The 16,951-nt window shown below is 23.8% G+C and overlaps 1 protein-coding gene across 1 annotated transcript in view; it reads right to left on the reverse strand.

Moving 5' to 3' along the window:
- LOC117175747 (ATPase family AAA domain-containing protein 2-like) overlaps window positions 1-16,591 on the reverse strand; it is a 169,431-nt gene extending 152,840 nt beyond the window's left edge. The window contains exons 1-2 of the mRNA XM_033365521.1: window positions 16,261-16,591; window positions 7,802-8,036 (exon numbers count right to left, since the gene is read on the reverse strand). Of these exons, the coding sequence (XP_033221412.1) occupies window positions 7,802-8,036; window positions 16,261-16,266 (241 nt within the window). The 5' untranslated portion in view covers window positions 16,267-16,591. The remainder of the gene's footprint in view (window positions 1-7,801; window positions 8,037-16,260) is intronic.
- Between the last annotated feature and the right edge of the window lie 360 nt (window positions 16,592-16,951).

Consider the following 16,951-nt stretch of genomic DNA (forward strand, 5'->3'; position numbering starts at 1 on the left):
CTATGTTGGCACAATCAACGTTTTTAACATGTATAATGTCCTAAAGATGTCCTAAAGACATAGAACGTATTTGAGACATCTTTCGCAAATTAGACGTCTTAAAAGCATCCTTAGGCTGTCCAAAAGTAGGGTGGCCGCTTTAATCGAAGAAAAAAATGCAAACATTTTTCACGGTCAGTAAAATAAAAAAAAATCGAACTCTAAAACGAAACATTTTTCCATTTGAAGTAATAAAAAATAAACCACAAACAAATTAAATGCAGATAAACAGCAAAATTGGAAATTTTTAACTTTTATCAATAATAGCGTTCAAAGATTTAAATTCAGTTCCAAAAATAGACATTTGCGTTATCTTGTTCATTAAACAATCAATAACTGAACTTTAAAATTTTCAAAGTTATATTATTTTAAACAATTTTAAGCTAGAAACATTAAAAGTTGAAAAATTAAATTTTATTAAACTGAACACTGCTTAAATAAGTTACATTATTTTCATTTTAATAGTTTAAACATCCTCGAAAAGCTTTAAAATTTCATTTCAAAATCTTGAGAAATATAGATGTTTAAAATTTTTTTTTCAAATTTAAAATTATTTTCGAATTTTTTCTTAGAACTTCTAAATATCTTTTTGAATGAATCGAATTTTTCTTACAATTTTGAGAAAATCCTGCTTATTATTTGGAGAAAAAAAATTTAGTTATTTTAAGTTTGGTAAAGATTCAAAATTAATTTAAAATTTGAAATTATATCAAATAATTTAAACAAAGTGTGTGTGCATAAACAAAAATTCGGCTATTCGTACCGAAATTTTGGTGCAAATACCCACAGCCAAATTTAAAACAAAATGTCGATTTTTGCAAATTTAAAAAAAAAATTTTTTAATCTTTCTAAAAATTGTGAACGGCTTCAAAAGAATAAAAACATTTTCTCAAGATTCCTAGAACAATTGAAAATGATTTTTTTTTAATTTGCAGGATTTTTTTTAAAGCAGGAAAAATTTGATTAATTTAAAAAGATATTTATCGAATTTGGTCTACAATTTTTAGAAAATTCTAAAAATTGAGAAGTTTTTTCTTCAAATTATTCTAGATTCTCCTTTGACTTTTTTCAAATCTTTTTAAATATTCCCTTAAAATAATTTATTCTTTTGAAGTCTTTCAAAAAATTTTAAATTCCTAGAAAAATTGAAATTTTCTTTTTTAATTTACAGGATTTTTTTAAAGCAGGAAAAATTTGATTAATTTAAAAAGATATTTATCGAATTTGGTTTACAATTTTTAGAAAATTCTGAAATTGAGAAAACTTTTTTGCTTTAAATTATTCTAGATTCTTCTTTGACTTTTTTCTAATGGTTTTAAATATTCTCTTAAAATAATTGATTCTTTTGAAGTCTTTCCAAATTTTAAAAACCTCAATTTTGGTTTGAAATCTGCAAAAATCTACATTTTCTTTTAACTTAGCTTGTTTTGTGGTCAAAATTTAACAATTTCACTTACAAAATAAACCTTTTTTAAATAGAAAAATCTTTTCTTAATTAAAAAATTTCAAATTGAATATTTTAGACTGAAAAATCTTTTATTTTGAACGGATTAGAATCTTTGTCAAATCAATTATTGTTCACTTTTAATACTTGAAGTGCAGATTAATTTTTAAAATTATTTATTTATTTTTACAGTTACTAAAATAAAAGTTTTTTCTGTCCAAAATTATTTTGTTCGATTGTTAAAGTCTTCAAGACTGCACTTTAAAATTCTTAAAACTAAAAATTTAAACTTAAAAATAAAAATCTCAATTGGAAAGTCTTCAAAGAAAAGATTATAAAATTACATATTGTAAATTGAATATCAAATTTGGAAAAAATAAACAATTCAATTAATTATTTTTAAAAAGTTGAAATAGAACTTGGACAGATCAATGTTCGAAAAAATGGTAAAATTCCCGATAAAGAAATTAATTCACTGTCATTTCCCGGTTTCCCGGTTCAGCGGCCACCCTGAAAAAATATCCAAAAATGTCCTTGGGCGTTCCTAGGACGTCCTATGTCGGCACTATCAGCGTTTTTACGACGTATAATGTCCTAAAGGCGTCTTAAAGAAATAGGACGTTCCCGGGCCGTCTTAAGAACATTTTTAGGATGTCCAAAAGACGTCTTTGAGACGTTTCTAGACAGTTGTCTAAAGATTTTAGATGCTTGAAGAAATTCTCACGAGCTTGAGAATATGCTCAACCTTTATTTGCTTTGAGAATTAAATGAGCATTTATAAGCATTTTGAATTTGGATTGACAAAATCGTACTTGCTATCTTTATTAACAAGAATTACATTATTTAAATTTCGCGGGAAAATGTATACACTTTGAGGTTAACAATATCAATGCAAAAACAATTTTGTTTCTAAATGAATTTTCAAACCAAAAGATTAATTTTTTATACAGAAAAAAATCATGTTCAACAAAGCGCATGAATTTTCATCTAAAAAAGATCAATTTTTAACCTTGAAAGAAACGAATTTTCAACAAAATAGTTTGTTTTTTATCAAAAAAATTTAATTTTCAGTTAAAACAATCAATTTTTCACAACAAAAAGCGAATTTTCGCTTTAAAAACTAATTTACAATTTAAGAAGACCCTACTTTTAAAAAAAGAAATGAACTTACAAACTGAAATCAAAACAAAGCTTGAGTTTTAACAAAATTTATAATTTCTAAACAAATATTTGAATTTTTTAAAGGACTCTTCAACCTTAAAAAGAATAGTTAAGAATATTCCGTGAAAAAATTAAATTTCAACAAAATAAAATTCTTTTCATTGAAATAGTTAAATTTTCAACCACGAAGATTACATTTCTATAAAAAAAAAGATTAATTTCTAACAAAATACAAAAAAATATATATATATAAAATGAATTCTCAACCAATTAATTCAATTTTAATTCCAAAAGACGAATTTTCTACCAGAAAGATAAAGTTTCAATCAAATATATAAACTTTAAACAAAAAAATATAAATTTACAGACCAAAACTAGAATAGTTAAATTTGCAGTTAGAAAAGTTAATTTTTAACAACAAAAAACAAATTTTCAGCCAAATTAATTAATTTGCAAAGAAAAATAAGTTTCAACTGAAAAGATACGAATTTTTATTCAAAGAAATTAATTTTTAATCACAGTGATGAATTTTTGAATAAATAGTGAATTTTTCTACCCAAAAAATGAATTTTCTATTTAAAAAACACGAATTTTTAAGTAAATATTTTTGGTTTCAACAAAAAAAATGAATTATTAACAAAATATAGAATAGTTACATTTTCTACAAAACAAAACATTTTTTAACGAAAAAGATTAAATTTATATCAAAAAAAGTAAATTTTCCACAAAAAATGGAATAGTTAAATTAATTTAGAACTGAAAAAAATTTAATTTTTAACCAAATACACGAATTTTCATATGAAAGATAAATTTTTTACCAAAAATAAAATACTTAAATTTTCAGTTAGTAAAATAAATATTCAACCAAAAAATGAAACGATTTTGCCACAAAATAGTTAAATTTGCGACCACAAAAATTAATTTTAAACATAAAGTTTAAACTAATGAAAGTACTCTTCTATAAAAAACGGGTTATTAACAATTAATTGAATTTTTATCTAAAGATAAAATAATTTAATTTTCAGTAAAAAAGGGTAAATTTTCGTTATAAAATTGAATAGTGAAATTTGAAGTTAAAAAAATTAATCAAACGGAAAGATTAGTTTCTGCCAAAACAATTAATTTTTAACAAAATACATGAATTTTTAAGAAAATATTTGAATTTTTCAAGGAACTTCCAACAAAAAATAGAATATTTAAAAACATTATGTAAAAAATTAATTTTAAATAAAATTAAATTAATTTTTCTGTCAAAAAAGATTAATTTCTAATAAAATACATGACTTTTTAAACCAAATATTTGGATTTTTAAAGGAATGTTCAAGCAAAAAGAGGAATTATTCACCAATCTTAAATATTTTCCCAAAAATTAGAATTTTTAATTAAATGACAAGAATTTTCAACCAAATATTTATATTTTCAGTTAAAACACTTAATTTTCAAATAGAAACATTATTTTCAACAAAATAAATTAATTTTTAGCTAAATAGTTGAATTTTTAATCAAGAAAATAATTTTCTACAACAATAAAAGAATTTTGAACAAATTTCATTAATTTTTTAAATAATAGTTCGATTTTTTAATTTAAAGAGATTAATAATGAACCAATTATGAAGTAATTACATTTTAAGCTAAAAAAATTTAATTTTCAATTAAAAATAATGAATTTTCTTTTTAAAAAAATGAGATTTTCAAATCCAAAACGAATTTTCAACCAAATAGTTGAGTTTTCAACCGAAAAGATTAATTTTATGTCAAAAAAGGTGAATTAAAAAAATACATAAATTTAAAAAAAAAGTGAGTTTTCAACCAAGAAGATCAATTGTTAAACAAAAAATATGAATTTTAAATAAATTTCAATAAATTTCCAACTAGTTGAATTTTTAAACTGGAAAATATCAATATTAAACACGAAAAAGTGTTAAATTTTTAATAAATGGTTCATTTTTTAGCTAATAAACTAATTTTTTATATAAAGAAATTAATATTCAGCAAATATAATAGTTGATGTTTCATTTTTTTTTTAAATTTTTAATTAAAATAAAAACAATTGAATTTAAAAAAAAAACGAACATTCAACAAAACATTTCAATCCTCAATTTACACAGATTATTTTTAATCAAACAATTGAATTTCTAACAAACAAAAAAAGAATTTTCTACCGAAAAGGCGAAAACTTAAAAAAAATTGTGATTATTTTTAGAGTTATTTGAATTTTTCATCAATATTTTTCTGACAGTAAAAAATATGAACTTTAAATTTCTAAAAAGAAAAAATAGACTTGTACTTTTTGTTAAAATAATCGAAACATAAATATTTGTATGTCGTTAAATAACTACAAGCTAATATTTTTATTGTTTAAAAAAATACAAGTAAACATATTTTTTATCTTTAGAAATTTCAAGTCAATATTTTTCTATATCATTGTTATAAATAAAAGTTAAGGTTTTTTTATATTTAAAAACCACAAGTCAATATTTTGGGTCGACTCGAGAATCCCCAAAAAAGAAAATATTCGATAAAGAAAATTCCCGTAATAATAAAATTGCGGAAATATAAAAATCTCGAATCGGAAGATTCCCGAAAGTTTATAATATTACCGAAATTTAGAATTTTCAACGTAAAATAGCCGAATTATAAAACATTTAAGACTGTAAAATTCTTAAAACTAAAAAATTCTCGAATTTAAACAACTATTTTTCAATAAATATAATCTAATTATTAGGAATGCAATATCTAAATATCAGGACAATAATTTTTTTAAATTGAACATTGAGAAAAAGTTTCTTTCATCAAAATATTCCCTTTATATATTTTTAATAAATAAATAACATCCCAGAATTTTATATTTTGACCATTTTTTATATCTTATATTTTAATATTTTATAAATATATTTTTCTAATAACAACAGGCCTCACAGTCTCTATGGAATAAAATATATTTTTTTCGTCATGCTCATAGCGTATTTTTTTCGCGCTTAAAGGGTAAAAAATTAAACATAAATTCATAAAACAGCGAACAAATTTAATTTATAATTTAAAAAAAAATTCGAATTAAATTTAGAACTTGAAATAATTTCAAACACTTACAGTCGAATTTTTAAAAAATGTAGATTTTTGCAGATTTCAAACAAAAAATTTAGAACTTTTTTAAGAATTGTGTAAGACTTTAAAAGAATAAAAAAAAGTCTTAGGATTCTTAGAAAAATTAAAAATGAATTATCATTTTGAATAATTTCCAATTATATAAGATACATTAAGTTACTTTTTAAATTAAAAAAAAAAATTCTACTAAAGAAAACCTAATCAAAAGAAATTAAATTTTCAAACAAATTGATGAATTTTTATCTAAAAGCATGAATTTTGAACTAAAACAATTGAATTTCCAAACCAAAAATTTATTTTCAACCAAAAAGATTAAGTTTAAGCTAAAATTATGGAATAATTAACTGAAAAAGTTACATTTTCAGTTTTAAAAAAATGGTAACAAAAAAAACGAATTAAAGAAAAATTAGTTAAGTTTTCAAATTTTTATTTTATCTTATTAATCTTCAAATTCGTTGCATATTTAGAGAAAATATTACAGTTTAAACAAATATTGCATTTTAAAAAATATATGTGAATTTTAACCAAATAGGTTTATTTCCAACCAAAAATATTAATTTTCTACCAAAAAAGATCAATTTTTAACAAAATTGTTTCATTTTTAACTAAAAAAGTTGAACTTTTAACAAAAATGATGAATTTTTATATGGAATAGTTGAAATTTCAAATTAAAAGATCAATTTTCAACCAAAAATTATGAGTTTACTGTCAAAAGAGATAAATTTTTTAATAAAAAAAATACATTTTCAACCTAAAATTAAATAATTAAATTTTAAGGTTAAAAAATTTAATTTCAACCAAAACCAAAATTTCAAGAAAACAAAAACGATTTTTCAAACAAAAAAGTTCAATGTTCCATCAGTGCAACAAACTAAAAAATATTTTTCTGTCATTATGCGAGAGAAAATATTTCAAAGAAACTGGTCAAATTCCAACAAAATATATGCAGTTTCAACGAGACACTTGAATTTTCAGGTTGAAAAAAAATCAATTTAAACAAAAGATTTCAACAAAATAATTAAATACAGTAATGGAAAGCTATTTTTATTAAATAAAGAATTAACTCTATTTAATTTCATATTGACATTTAATCCTCAAACGGTACACTGGTGCGAATCCGCACCGTCGTTTTTAAAAAGTTGGTAGCATTTGATCATAGACAGCCGTACGGGGTTATCCCCACCACGGCAAATACGTCCGAACCCCAAGGTTTCAGGCCCAAGTCTGGTTAGTTCCAGTTGCGGTGCGAATCAGCACCTGTGTACCTTTTAAGTGTGGTAAAGTGTTGCGAGCTGGAATTTCTAAACATTGTACGCAAGTAAAGGAGTTTCGATCTTTTGTTGAATTTAAGTATGTTTATGTACATTTATTTATTATTTATCGACTTTTCATGATAATTTCCAATAAATTTGGCAAAAATGTGATTTTTTCCATCAGAGAAATTCGAAATAAAAGATTTTCATTTCAATTTGAACAAAGTGCAAAGAAATGGCAAATTAAAAAGAAAGTTATTTTTCAAAAACGCCGCTTTATTTATAACAAATTTTAATGGGGAAAATGAATAATTATACAAGTTTCTATAGAACCATTAGATTCAGCAGGAAATTTCACACAAATAAACATGTGTTTAGCATTTTTCTAGTCTCAATCTTCTTTCTTATCTTCGAAGTTGAAAATGCGAAAGCCAGATTCGCACCAGTGTACCGATTGAAAAAATTCTTTGACATTTCTAGATATATAAAGATTCCATAAGAAATATAGGGACAGGTCTGTGAGCCCTGAAATATATGTAATAATTATGATATATATGCATATTTTTAAAAAAAAATAAATGCTTATATTCTCTTAAATGCTCTATTGGAGGTTAAATGCTGAGCATATTCTCTCGAGCATTTGGCTCAACATCCTTAATTATTATTTTGTTTGCCTACTGGGTTATAGATTAGTTTTTTCTTTCAATTTTTTGTTTGTCGGGGTTCTTGAGCGCGTCTGGGATTTAATTCTAGAGAGATTTGCGAGTGGATTGTGTTGTTTAGGTGGATTTTTGTCTACCTAGAATCCAACTGGTGTTGAGATTATCATAGGTCTGCATTCTGTTGCGCGTGCTGCGCCTAACGCTGAGATTATGCCTTGCGGCAATGTGCGAACTGGTAGAGGCGTGGGATCGTAGAGTGCGAAGACTCTTGGTCCGTCGGATTGTTCCACCAATGCTGTTGCGCCCGCGAGGGCTAAAAATATCTTCTTCCGTGTCCATTGAATCCAGGGTGGCGTCATCATCTGTCATTATCTGCCACCCAAATCACAATGACCAATTATCACTCGCCTACTCAAACTTCCCGAGAAACGAGCAATTTTCAACCAAAAATTGGACTAGTTTAATTTTCAAGTAGTATAAAAAAATATCTATTAATTATACAAAAAAGGAATTTCAACCAAGGATGAATTTCAAAACTGAAATAATGAATTTTCAAACCATAAAAAGTAGGATTATCAACACGGCAAGATTTGCATTTTTAGCACAAAAAAAAGAGAGACAAATTTTCACCTAAAATAATGAATTTTCAAACCAAAAAGACGAAGATTTTTCAGTCAACGGAAATAATATTTTATCTAATTTTTTCAACCTTCAAACCAAAAGAAGAATTTTCTGTAAAACTGTTGAATTTTTAACCGACAAAGAAAAAATACATTTTCATCAAAGTATTTGTATTATTAGCCAAACACTTAAATTTTCTTTTTAAAAATATATATTTCAACGAAAATGATGAATCTTCAACTGAACAGTTATATTTTCAGTCAAAAAATTAATTTTCAACTAAAATAATACATTTTGAAACCAGAAGAAAAATGAAGATTTTTCAGTCAACGGAAAAATTAGTAAATTCTTTTATCTAATTATTTCAACCTTTAAACCAAAAGAAGAATTTTCTGTAAAACTGTTGAATTTTCAACCGGAAAATATCAACTTTCAACAAAAAATATGAAATTTCAAACCAAAAAGAAACAAATTTTCAACTGAAAAAGAACAATTTCAAACCAAATTGTAAGTTTACTTTTCAATAAAAAAATTAATTTTCAACTAAAATAATGAATCTTCAACTGAAAAGTGAAATTTTCACCCGGAAAATAAAAACTTTTAACAGGCAAAGTTAATTTTTAAACATTTGCATTTTTAACAACAACAAAATAGGGAAATTTCAAACAAAAATAGACAAATTTTCAATAAAAAGACAAATATATTTTTTTAACAAGTGGTTAAATTATTACCCAAATACTTTAATTTTCTATAAAAAAAAATATATTTTCAATAAAATAGTTAAAGTTTCAAACACAACGATAAATCTTCAACTTAACAACTACATTTCCAGTTAAGAAGATCAATTTTCAACCAAAATTAAAAAAGTTAAATTTTCCGTTAAAAAAAAACGAATTTTCAACAAAAAGTTCTTTTATAAAATATATATTTTGAACTAAAATAATGAATGTTCAAACCAAAAAGACGAATTTTCAATAATAACAGATTTTTCAGTGAAAAATAAAAATTTATCTACATTTTGAATAAAAAAAGAGACAAATTTTCAACTAAAATAATGAATTTTCGAATCAAAAAGACGAAGATTTTAAGTCAACAAAAAATTATTTTATTTTATTTTTTCAACCTTCAACCAGAAGAAGAATTTGATGTAAAACAATTGAATTTTCAATCGGAATATATGAACTTTGAACAAAAAAGAGGAAATTTCAAACCAAAAAGAGACCAATTTTCAACTAAAAAGATCAATTTGAAACCAAAAATGTAAAAGTTTAATTCTCAAAAAAAAATTGCTTTAAAAAAATTAATTTAACTAAAAAATGAATTTTCAACTAAAAAAAAATTTTTTTAACTGAACAGTGGAATTTCCACCTAGAAAATAAAAACTTTCAGCAGAAAAAGTTAATTTTCAAAGCAAATTTGCATTTTTAACCAAAAATGGGGAAATTTCAAAACAAAAAGTTGAAGATTTTTCAGTGAACGGAAAAACTATTTTTTCCAATTTATTCAACCTTCAAGCCATAAAAAGAATTTTCTGTAAAACAATTGAATTTTCAATCGGGAAATATAAATTTTCAACAAAAAAGAGCAAATTTTCAACTAAAAAGATCAACTTTAAACCAAAAATGTAAAAGTTAAATTTTTCCAAATTGCTTTAAAAAAATTCATTTTCAACAAAAATGATGAATCTTCAACTGAAAATTAAAATTTTGACCCAAGAACTGAAACCTTTTAACGCAAAAAATTAATTAAAAGAAACAAAATTTGCATTTTTAACCAAAAATGTCAAAGTTCAATTTTCAATTTAAAAAATTGCTTCAAAAAAATTATTTTCTTAGGAAAATAATAAATCTTTAACTGAAAAAGTGGAATTTTCACCCGAAAAATAAAAAATTTCAACAGAAAAATTTAATTTTCAAACAAACATTTGCATTTTTAACCAAAAATGGGGAAAATTGAAACCAAAGAGACAAATTTTCAACTCAAAAATATCAATTTTCAACCAAAAATGGAAACGATAATTCTTAACCAAACCTTTGTATTTTTAATAACAAAAAAATAAGAAAGTTTCAACCAAAAGGAGACAAATTTTGGATTAAACAAGATAAATTTTCCATAAAAAATTTTAAAGTTAAATTTATAGTTAAGAAGACGAATTTTCAATAAAAAGAAAACTTTTTCAAGAAATTGGTTAAATCATTACCCAAATACTTAAATTTTCTTTTAAAAAATATCGACTTTCAACTAAAATTATGAATCATTAACTGAAAACTTAGATTTGCAGTTAAAAAATTAATTTTTAACCAAAATAATGCATTAAAAAAAGACGAATTTTCAACAATAAAAGATTGTTTAGTAAAAATTAAAAACTTATCTGCATTTTTGAACCTTCAAGAAAAAAGACGAATTTTTTGTAAAACAGTGCAACTTTCAACCGGAAAATAAAAACTTTCCAACAGAAAATGTTCATTTTCAAACAAACAATTGCATTTCTAACCAAAAAAGAGGGAATTTCCAACAGAGAAGAGAACAATTTTCAACCAAAAATGGAAAAGTTTATATTTTTAATAAAAAAAAAATGATTTAAAAACAAATTTTCAACAAAATAGTATAATTTTCAGACAAACAGGCGAATGTCCAGCTAAAAAAAAATGAATTTTTCTAACCAAAAAGACAAATTTTCGATAAAAACAGATTTTTCAGCAAAAAAACAGTATCGCAATTTTTAAACCTTCAAGCCAAAAAACGAATTTTTTGTAAAACAGTGGAATTTCCAATTTTAAAATAAGACCGTTCAACAACAAATTATTTGTTAACAAAACATTTACATTTTTAACTACAAATGAGGAAATTTCAAACCAAAAATAAAACCAATTTTCTCCTAAAAAAGATCAATTTTCAACCAATAATTTAAAGCAAAGTTTTCATTAAAAAAAATACTTTAAAAATGAATTTTCAACAAAATAGACCATTTTCAATCAAAATAATGAATTTTCAATGAAAAAAATCAATTTTCAACAAAAAGATACAATATTTTAATTTTCATTTAGAGAAGTACATTTTTAAGCAAATCAAATATATTTTCAACGAAAATGTAAAAAAAATTAGTAAAATTTTTATTTAGAAAAATTAATTTTCAATAAAAAAAAAACAATATTCGACCAAAGAAGTGAGTTATCAACCAAAAAGATTAAATGTCTACAAAATAAAAATTCGACAAAAAGTTTAGTAAAATTTGGAGTTAAAAAAGATTATTCTCAATAAAAAAAAAAAAAACAATATTCGACTAAATAATTGAATTTTCAACACCAAACTTTAATTGCCTACCAAAAAACCATAATTTTTAACAAAAAACATAAATTTTCAACCAAGTATAGTCATTTTTAATCGAATTTTCAACTTAATAGTTAAATTTTCAACTAAAACTGTGAATTTTCCCGACAAAAAGACAAACTTCCGATATACAAACGGGGTTTTTTTAAGTAAAAAGAAAAATATAATCTAAATTTTTCAATCTTCTAGACAAAAGACGAGTTTTCTGAAAAACGGTTCAATTTTAAACAGGAAATTATGAACTTTCAAAAAATGAAAGTTAATTTTTAACGAAATAGATGAGTTTACAAATTAAAAACATACGTTTTCTAAAAAAAAAAAACAATATTTTAATTTTCAGTTAGGTAAGTCAATTTTTAACAAATAAAATAGATTGTTAACAAAATAGTTCAATCTTCAACCAAACAAATTAATTTTTTACCAAATAGTTAAATGCCAAAACGAACAACTACAAAAAATTAATTACAATTTTTCGTTAAAAAAATTATATATTTACTATAAAATTATATATTTTTATAAAAAAGCAATAACCTGAAAAAAATGTCGATTGTGTAGATAATTGGTCTTGTTTCGTGCCCTTTTGAGTACAATTTGTAAAAATTCAATTCAATTATGTATGAAAAATTATGTCCATTTTAAAACGTCAACTGCCACACCATGAATCTCAAAACAAAAGAATGTCAAATAATTGAAAAAGACAAAAACATTTTTCACTAACAAGTGAAACCACAGAAAATTATTATACAAGTAATAAAAATAATTTTTTTTATTTAATAGTGACGCTTTTTACATAAAAAAACTGAAGATATAAACAATTTTAAAATCCATTATTAAACAAATTATTCAATATTTCAAAATGTTTTAAAATTATTGAAATCTGATGTAACCTTTTTCAAATGTTTGGAATCCTTTAAGTTTTTGAAATTTTCTTTATTCATTGAAATCATTGAATTATTTCAAAACTTTAGTAACGTTTTATAATCTGGTGTACAATAAAATTATAATAATATTTTCCAACGAAATAGATTAACTTTCGATAAAAAAACAATGGAATGGTTAAATTTGCTTCAAAAGCTTTTTTTTGAAATAAAAAAAAACTAACTTTTAATCCAAGAAATTAATTTGCAAACAAAAGAAAAATTTTGCAGCTAAGAACAATTTTCTACTAGACAAAGATTAAGTTTTAACAACAGAGATACATTTTCATCAAAAGATTTAAACTTTTAAAGGGATTTTCAACAAAAACTAGAATAGTACAAAATTGTCAGTCGAAAAATTAAAGTTTAACAAAATAAAATTGTTTTCAACGAAATAGTTAAATTTTTAATCAAGAAGATAAATTTTCTATACAAAAAATATTAATATCTAACAAAATACATAAATTTTCAACTACATATTTGAATTTTTAAATGAATTTTCAGACAAAAAAATGAATATTCAACACAAAGCAGAAAAAATGGAACAGTTAAATTTGCAGTGAAAAAAATTTCAATTAAAAAAAAAAAACATTTTCAACAGACGAAATTAATTGAAAACAAAATTATAGTTTCGAACAAATTATTTTAATTTTTGACAAAAAAAAAACAATACTTTTATAGCAAAAAAATGAATTTTAAATCAAATACTTGAATTTTCAAAAAAATCGTTAAATTTTCAAAAAAGGGGATTTCAAATAAAATGATAAACTATTTTTAAAAAACGAATTTTTAAAAAAAGAGAGATTAAATTTGTACGAAAAAATAAAAAATTTCGATAAAGGAGAAATAGTTAAATTTTCAATTAAAAAATGAATGTTTCAATTAAAATGATGAACTATCAAAAAAATATATATATTTTAACAAAGTAGTTCAATTTCCCGCAAAGCAGTTTAATTTTGAACCCAAAAATTTTTATTTTTATCCAAAAATTGTTGAATTTAACCAAACAAATACGCATTTTCAAACAAAGGGAGATTAAATTTGTATAAAAAAAATAAAAAATTTTGATAAAAGCGAAATAGTTAAATTTTCAATAAAAAAAGAAATTTCCAATTTAATAAAACTGTTTTTCATACCAAAAAATAATAATTTGGAATAAAATAGTTTAATTTTCCGCAAAGTAGTCTAATTTTTAAGCAAAAAGATTTTTATTTTAATCCAAAAACTGTTGAATTTAATTTTAAAATATGAATTCACACCATAAAAACATGAATTTTTATACAAAGAGAGATTAAATTTGTACGAAAAAAAGTCGATAAAAACGAAAGTTAAATTTACAATTAAAAAATGAATTTTTAATTTAATAAAACTAATTTTCAGGGAGAAAAAAATGGTTTCCAACTAAAAAATAATATTTTTGATAAAAATAGTTTAATCTGAGAGAAAGAAATAAAGAAAAGAAATAAATTTTCTAAAAAAAAAAGATGAATTAGTCAATATTCTACCAGAAAAGACGAATTTTCAACGAATTATTTGAATTTTTAAAGGAATTTTGAACCAAATAGTTAAATTTCCAACAAAATTTATAAATTCTCAAAAAGGTGGTTTTAAATAAAATCATGAATTTTTCACAAAGTCGTTGAACTTAAAACTAAGTAATTGAATTTTTAACCAAAAATATTTTTATTTTGATCCAAAAACTGTTAAATTTAACAAAAATAAAAGACAAATTTTCAAAAAAAGGTATATTAAATCTGAATGAAAAAATAAAAAATTTCGATAAAAGCGAAATAGTTAAATTTCCAGTGAAAAAGTGAATTTTCAATTTAACCAAACAATTTTTCATGAAAAAAAAAAGAATCACCAACCAAAAAATAATAATTTGGAATAAAAGTATACAATTTTAAACAAAGAAATAAATTTTGTACCAAAAAAGATGAACTTTAAATTAATTATTTGAATTTTTTAATGAATTTTCAACCGAAAAAATAAATTTTGAACCCAATAGTTGAATTTTCAACAAAATCGTTAAATTGTCAAAAAAGGGGGAATTTCAACTAAAAATAATTAACTATTCACAAAAAAAAAAATGTTTTCACAAAGCAGTTGAATTTTTAACAAAAAAGACTTTTATTTTTATCCAAAAATTGTTCAATTTAACAAAAAAAAAAAAACGAATTTCCAAACAAAGGGAGATTTAATCTGTATACAAAATTAAAAAATTGTCCATAAATGCGAAATAGTTCAATTTTCAGTTAAAAAATAAATTTTCAACAAAAAAAAAATAGATCAATTTGGAACCCAAAAATAAAGAAACAAAATTAATTTTCTACCAAAAAGATGAATTAGTCACAACAAGATTAATATTATACCTCAAAAGACGAAATTTTAACGAATTATTTGAATTTTTAAAGGAATTTTAAACTAAACAAATGAATTTTTAACCAAAAATATTTTTAATTTGATCCAAAAACTGTTGAATTTAACCAAAAAAATACGAATTTTCAAACCAAGGGATATATGAAAAAATCATCAAAATAATAATTTTAAATAAAATTGTTCAATTTTGAACAAAGAAATAAATTTTCTACAAAAAAAAAAAAGAGGAACTTTCAACGAATTATTTGAATTTTTAAATGAATTTTCAACCAAACAAATTAATTCTGAACCAAATAGTTGAATTTTCAACAAAATCATTAAATTTTCAAAATAGGGGATTTCAAATAAAAATAATTAACTATCCACAAAGTAGTTGAATTTTTAACCAAAAAGATTATTATTTTTATTTAAAAATTATTGAATTTAACCAAAAAGATATGAACTTTCGAACAAAGGGAGATTCAATTTCTATCAAAAAACAAACAATTTCGATAAAAGCGGAAGTAAAATTTTCAATTAAAAAATGAATATTTAACCAAAAAATAATAATTTTGAATAAAAAAATTAATTTTCTACCAAAAATACGAACTTGCAACAAAACATAGTTTCCAATGGTCCTAAAGTCGAATAAAAATGATTATTACATCGATCTAAATTAAAACAATAAAAATATGTTATAATTACTTTTCGAAAAAATGAGATACTCAAAAAAGGAGAATCTAAATAAATGCCCAATTTGCAAAAAAAAAGAAAAGAAGAGTAAAAAAAGTAAGGGAAGAACAGGATTTCCGCTTGAGATCGCTCCAGATTGACAACACCAAAAAGGCGCGAAAATACCTTCGAATAAACCGGTACCCCCTCCACCTCCAAAAATAGTGCACGTGTTCGATTACACTGCAATCACATCAATTTCCCAAACTATCAAACAACAATAAAATTCCAACCAACTCTCCCAACTTCCACCCACCCGAAATCAGCTCAAAATTTTCGAAAAATCAGCCCCCAAGCACAAAAAAAAGGTCACAGTTTATCACAAAACATCAAACAAAGTTGTCATCGTGACAAGACGTTCCTGCTCGAACGAAAAAGGAAACGGGAAATGCCTACTCTAAAATGGCAACCCAGCCTCGCCAACCAACTCCATTTTACAAACCTCATCCCGGAAAGTTGAAACCCGGAGATCGGGGCTCATTAAAAAAAAATTGCAGGGTCGATTTAATAACAACAATAAACAAAGCCCTTGGTGGAAGCTGCGCGCGTATTGTTCGATTACGTGGCTTTGAAAGGACGGTGCGCGCGAGTTTAATCGATTTCTCGGGGGCTTGAAAAATAGGTATTGATTCGCTTACCTTCATCTGCCTGGGACTCGGTTAGGTAAATTTCTCGGGCTTCGAATCAGACTTTTTTGGGCCGTCATATGCTTCTGGGAAAACGAGCTGCAGGCTCGGGAACGAGGGATCGCGAGGCGTGCACACGCCCAAGAAAATCTCGTCTTCCTCGAGAACCGTTTGCTTGTCCGAGCGATTTTCACGCGGATATTGGAACGCAATGAGCCGTCCGGACGGAAATTGTCATAGCAGGTGCGAGAAAGGCGGAAAAAGGCTGAAAATGAGTCGACTTTCCAGGGTCACAAGTTGCAAAATCGAGGGGAAAGCCACTGAAGTCCGCCGCGAACCGCGCACTGCTCACTGACCTAACCTGACTGAACTAAAGGTCTTCTCGATTATGGCCTTTAGGCGTAATGCGCATGCGTCGCGATTGTAGTTTTATTGGCGGGAAAGAGCGCGCTTCTTTTTAAATGTGTAATTCCATTTATTATGGCACCTCATTTTCTTGGTTGAAATTTAACTTTTATATTGAAATTTTGTTGTTTTAACTCTAAATTTCTTGAAAATTAAATTCTTTGATTGAAAACTCCTGTATAAATTTAATTATTCAGTTGAAAATGCATGTATTTCGTTAAAATTAATCTTCTTGGTTGAAAATGTATATTTTTTGTTGAAAATTAATTTCTTTGATCGTAAATTAGTTTTTTATTGA

The sequence above is a fragment of the Belonocnema kinseyi genome, chromosome 1 (assembly GCF_010883055.1).
Source record: "Belonocnema kinseyi isolate 2016_QV_RU_SX_M_011 chromosome 1, B_treatae_v1, whole genome shotgun sequence".
Taxonomy (NCBI): Eukaryota; Metazoa; Arthropoda; class Insecta; order Hymenoptera; family Cynipidae; genus Belonocnema; species Belonocnema kinseyi.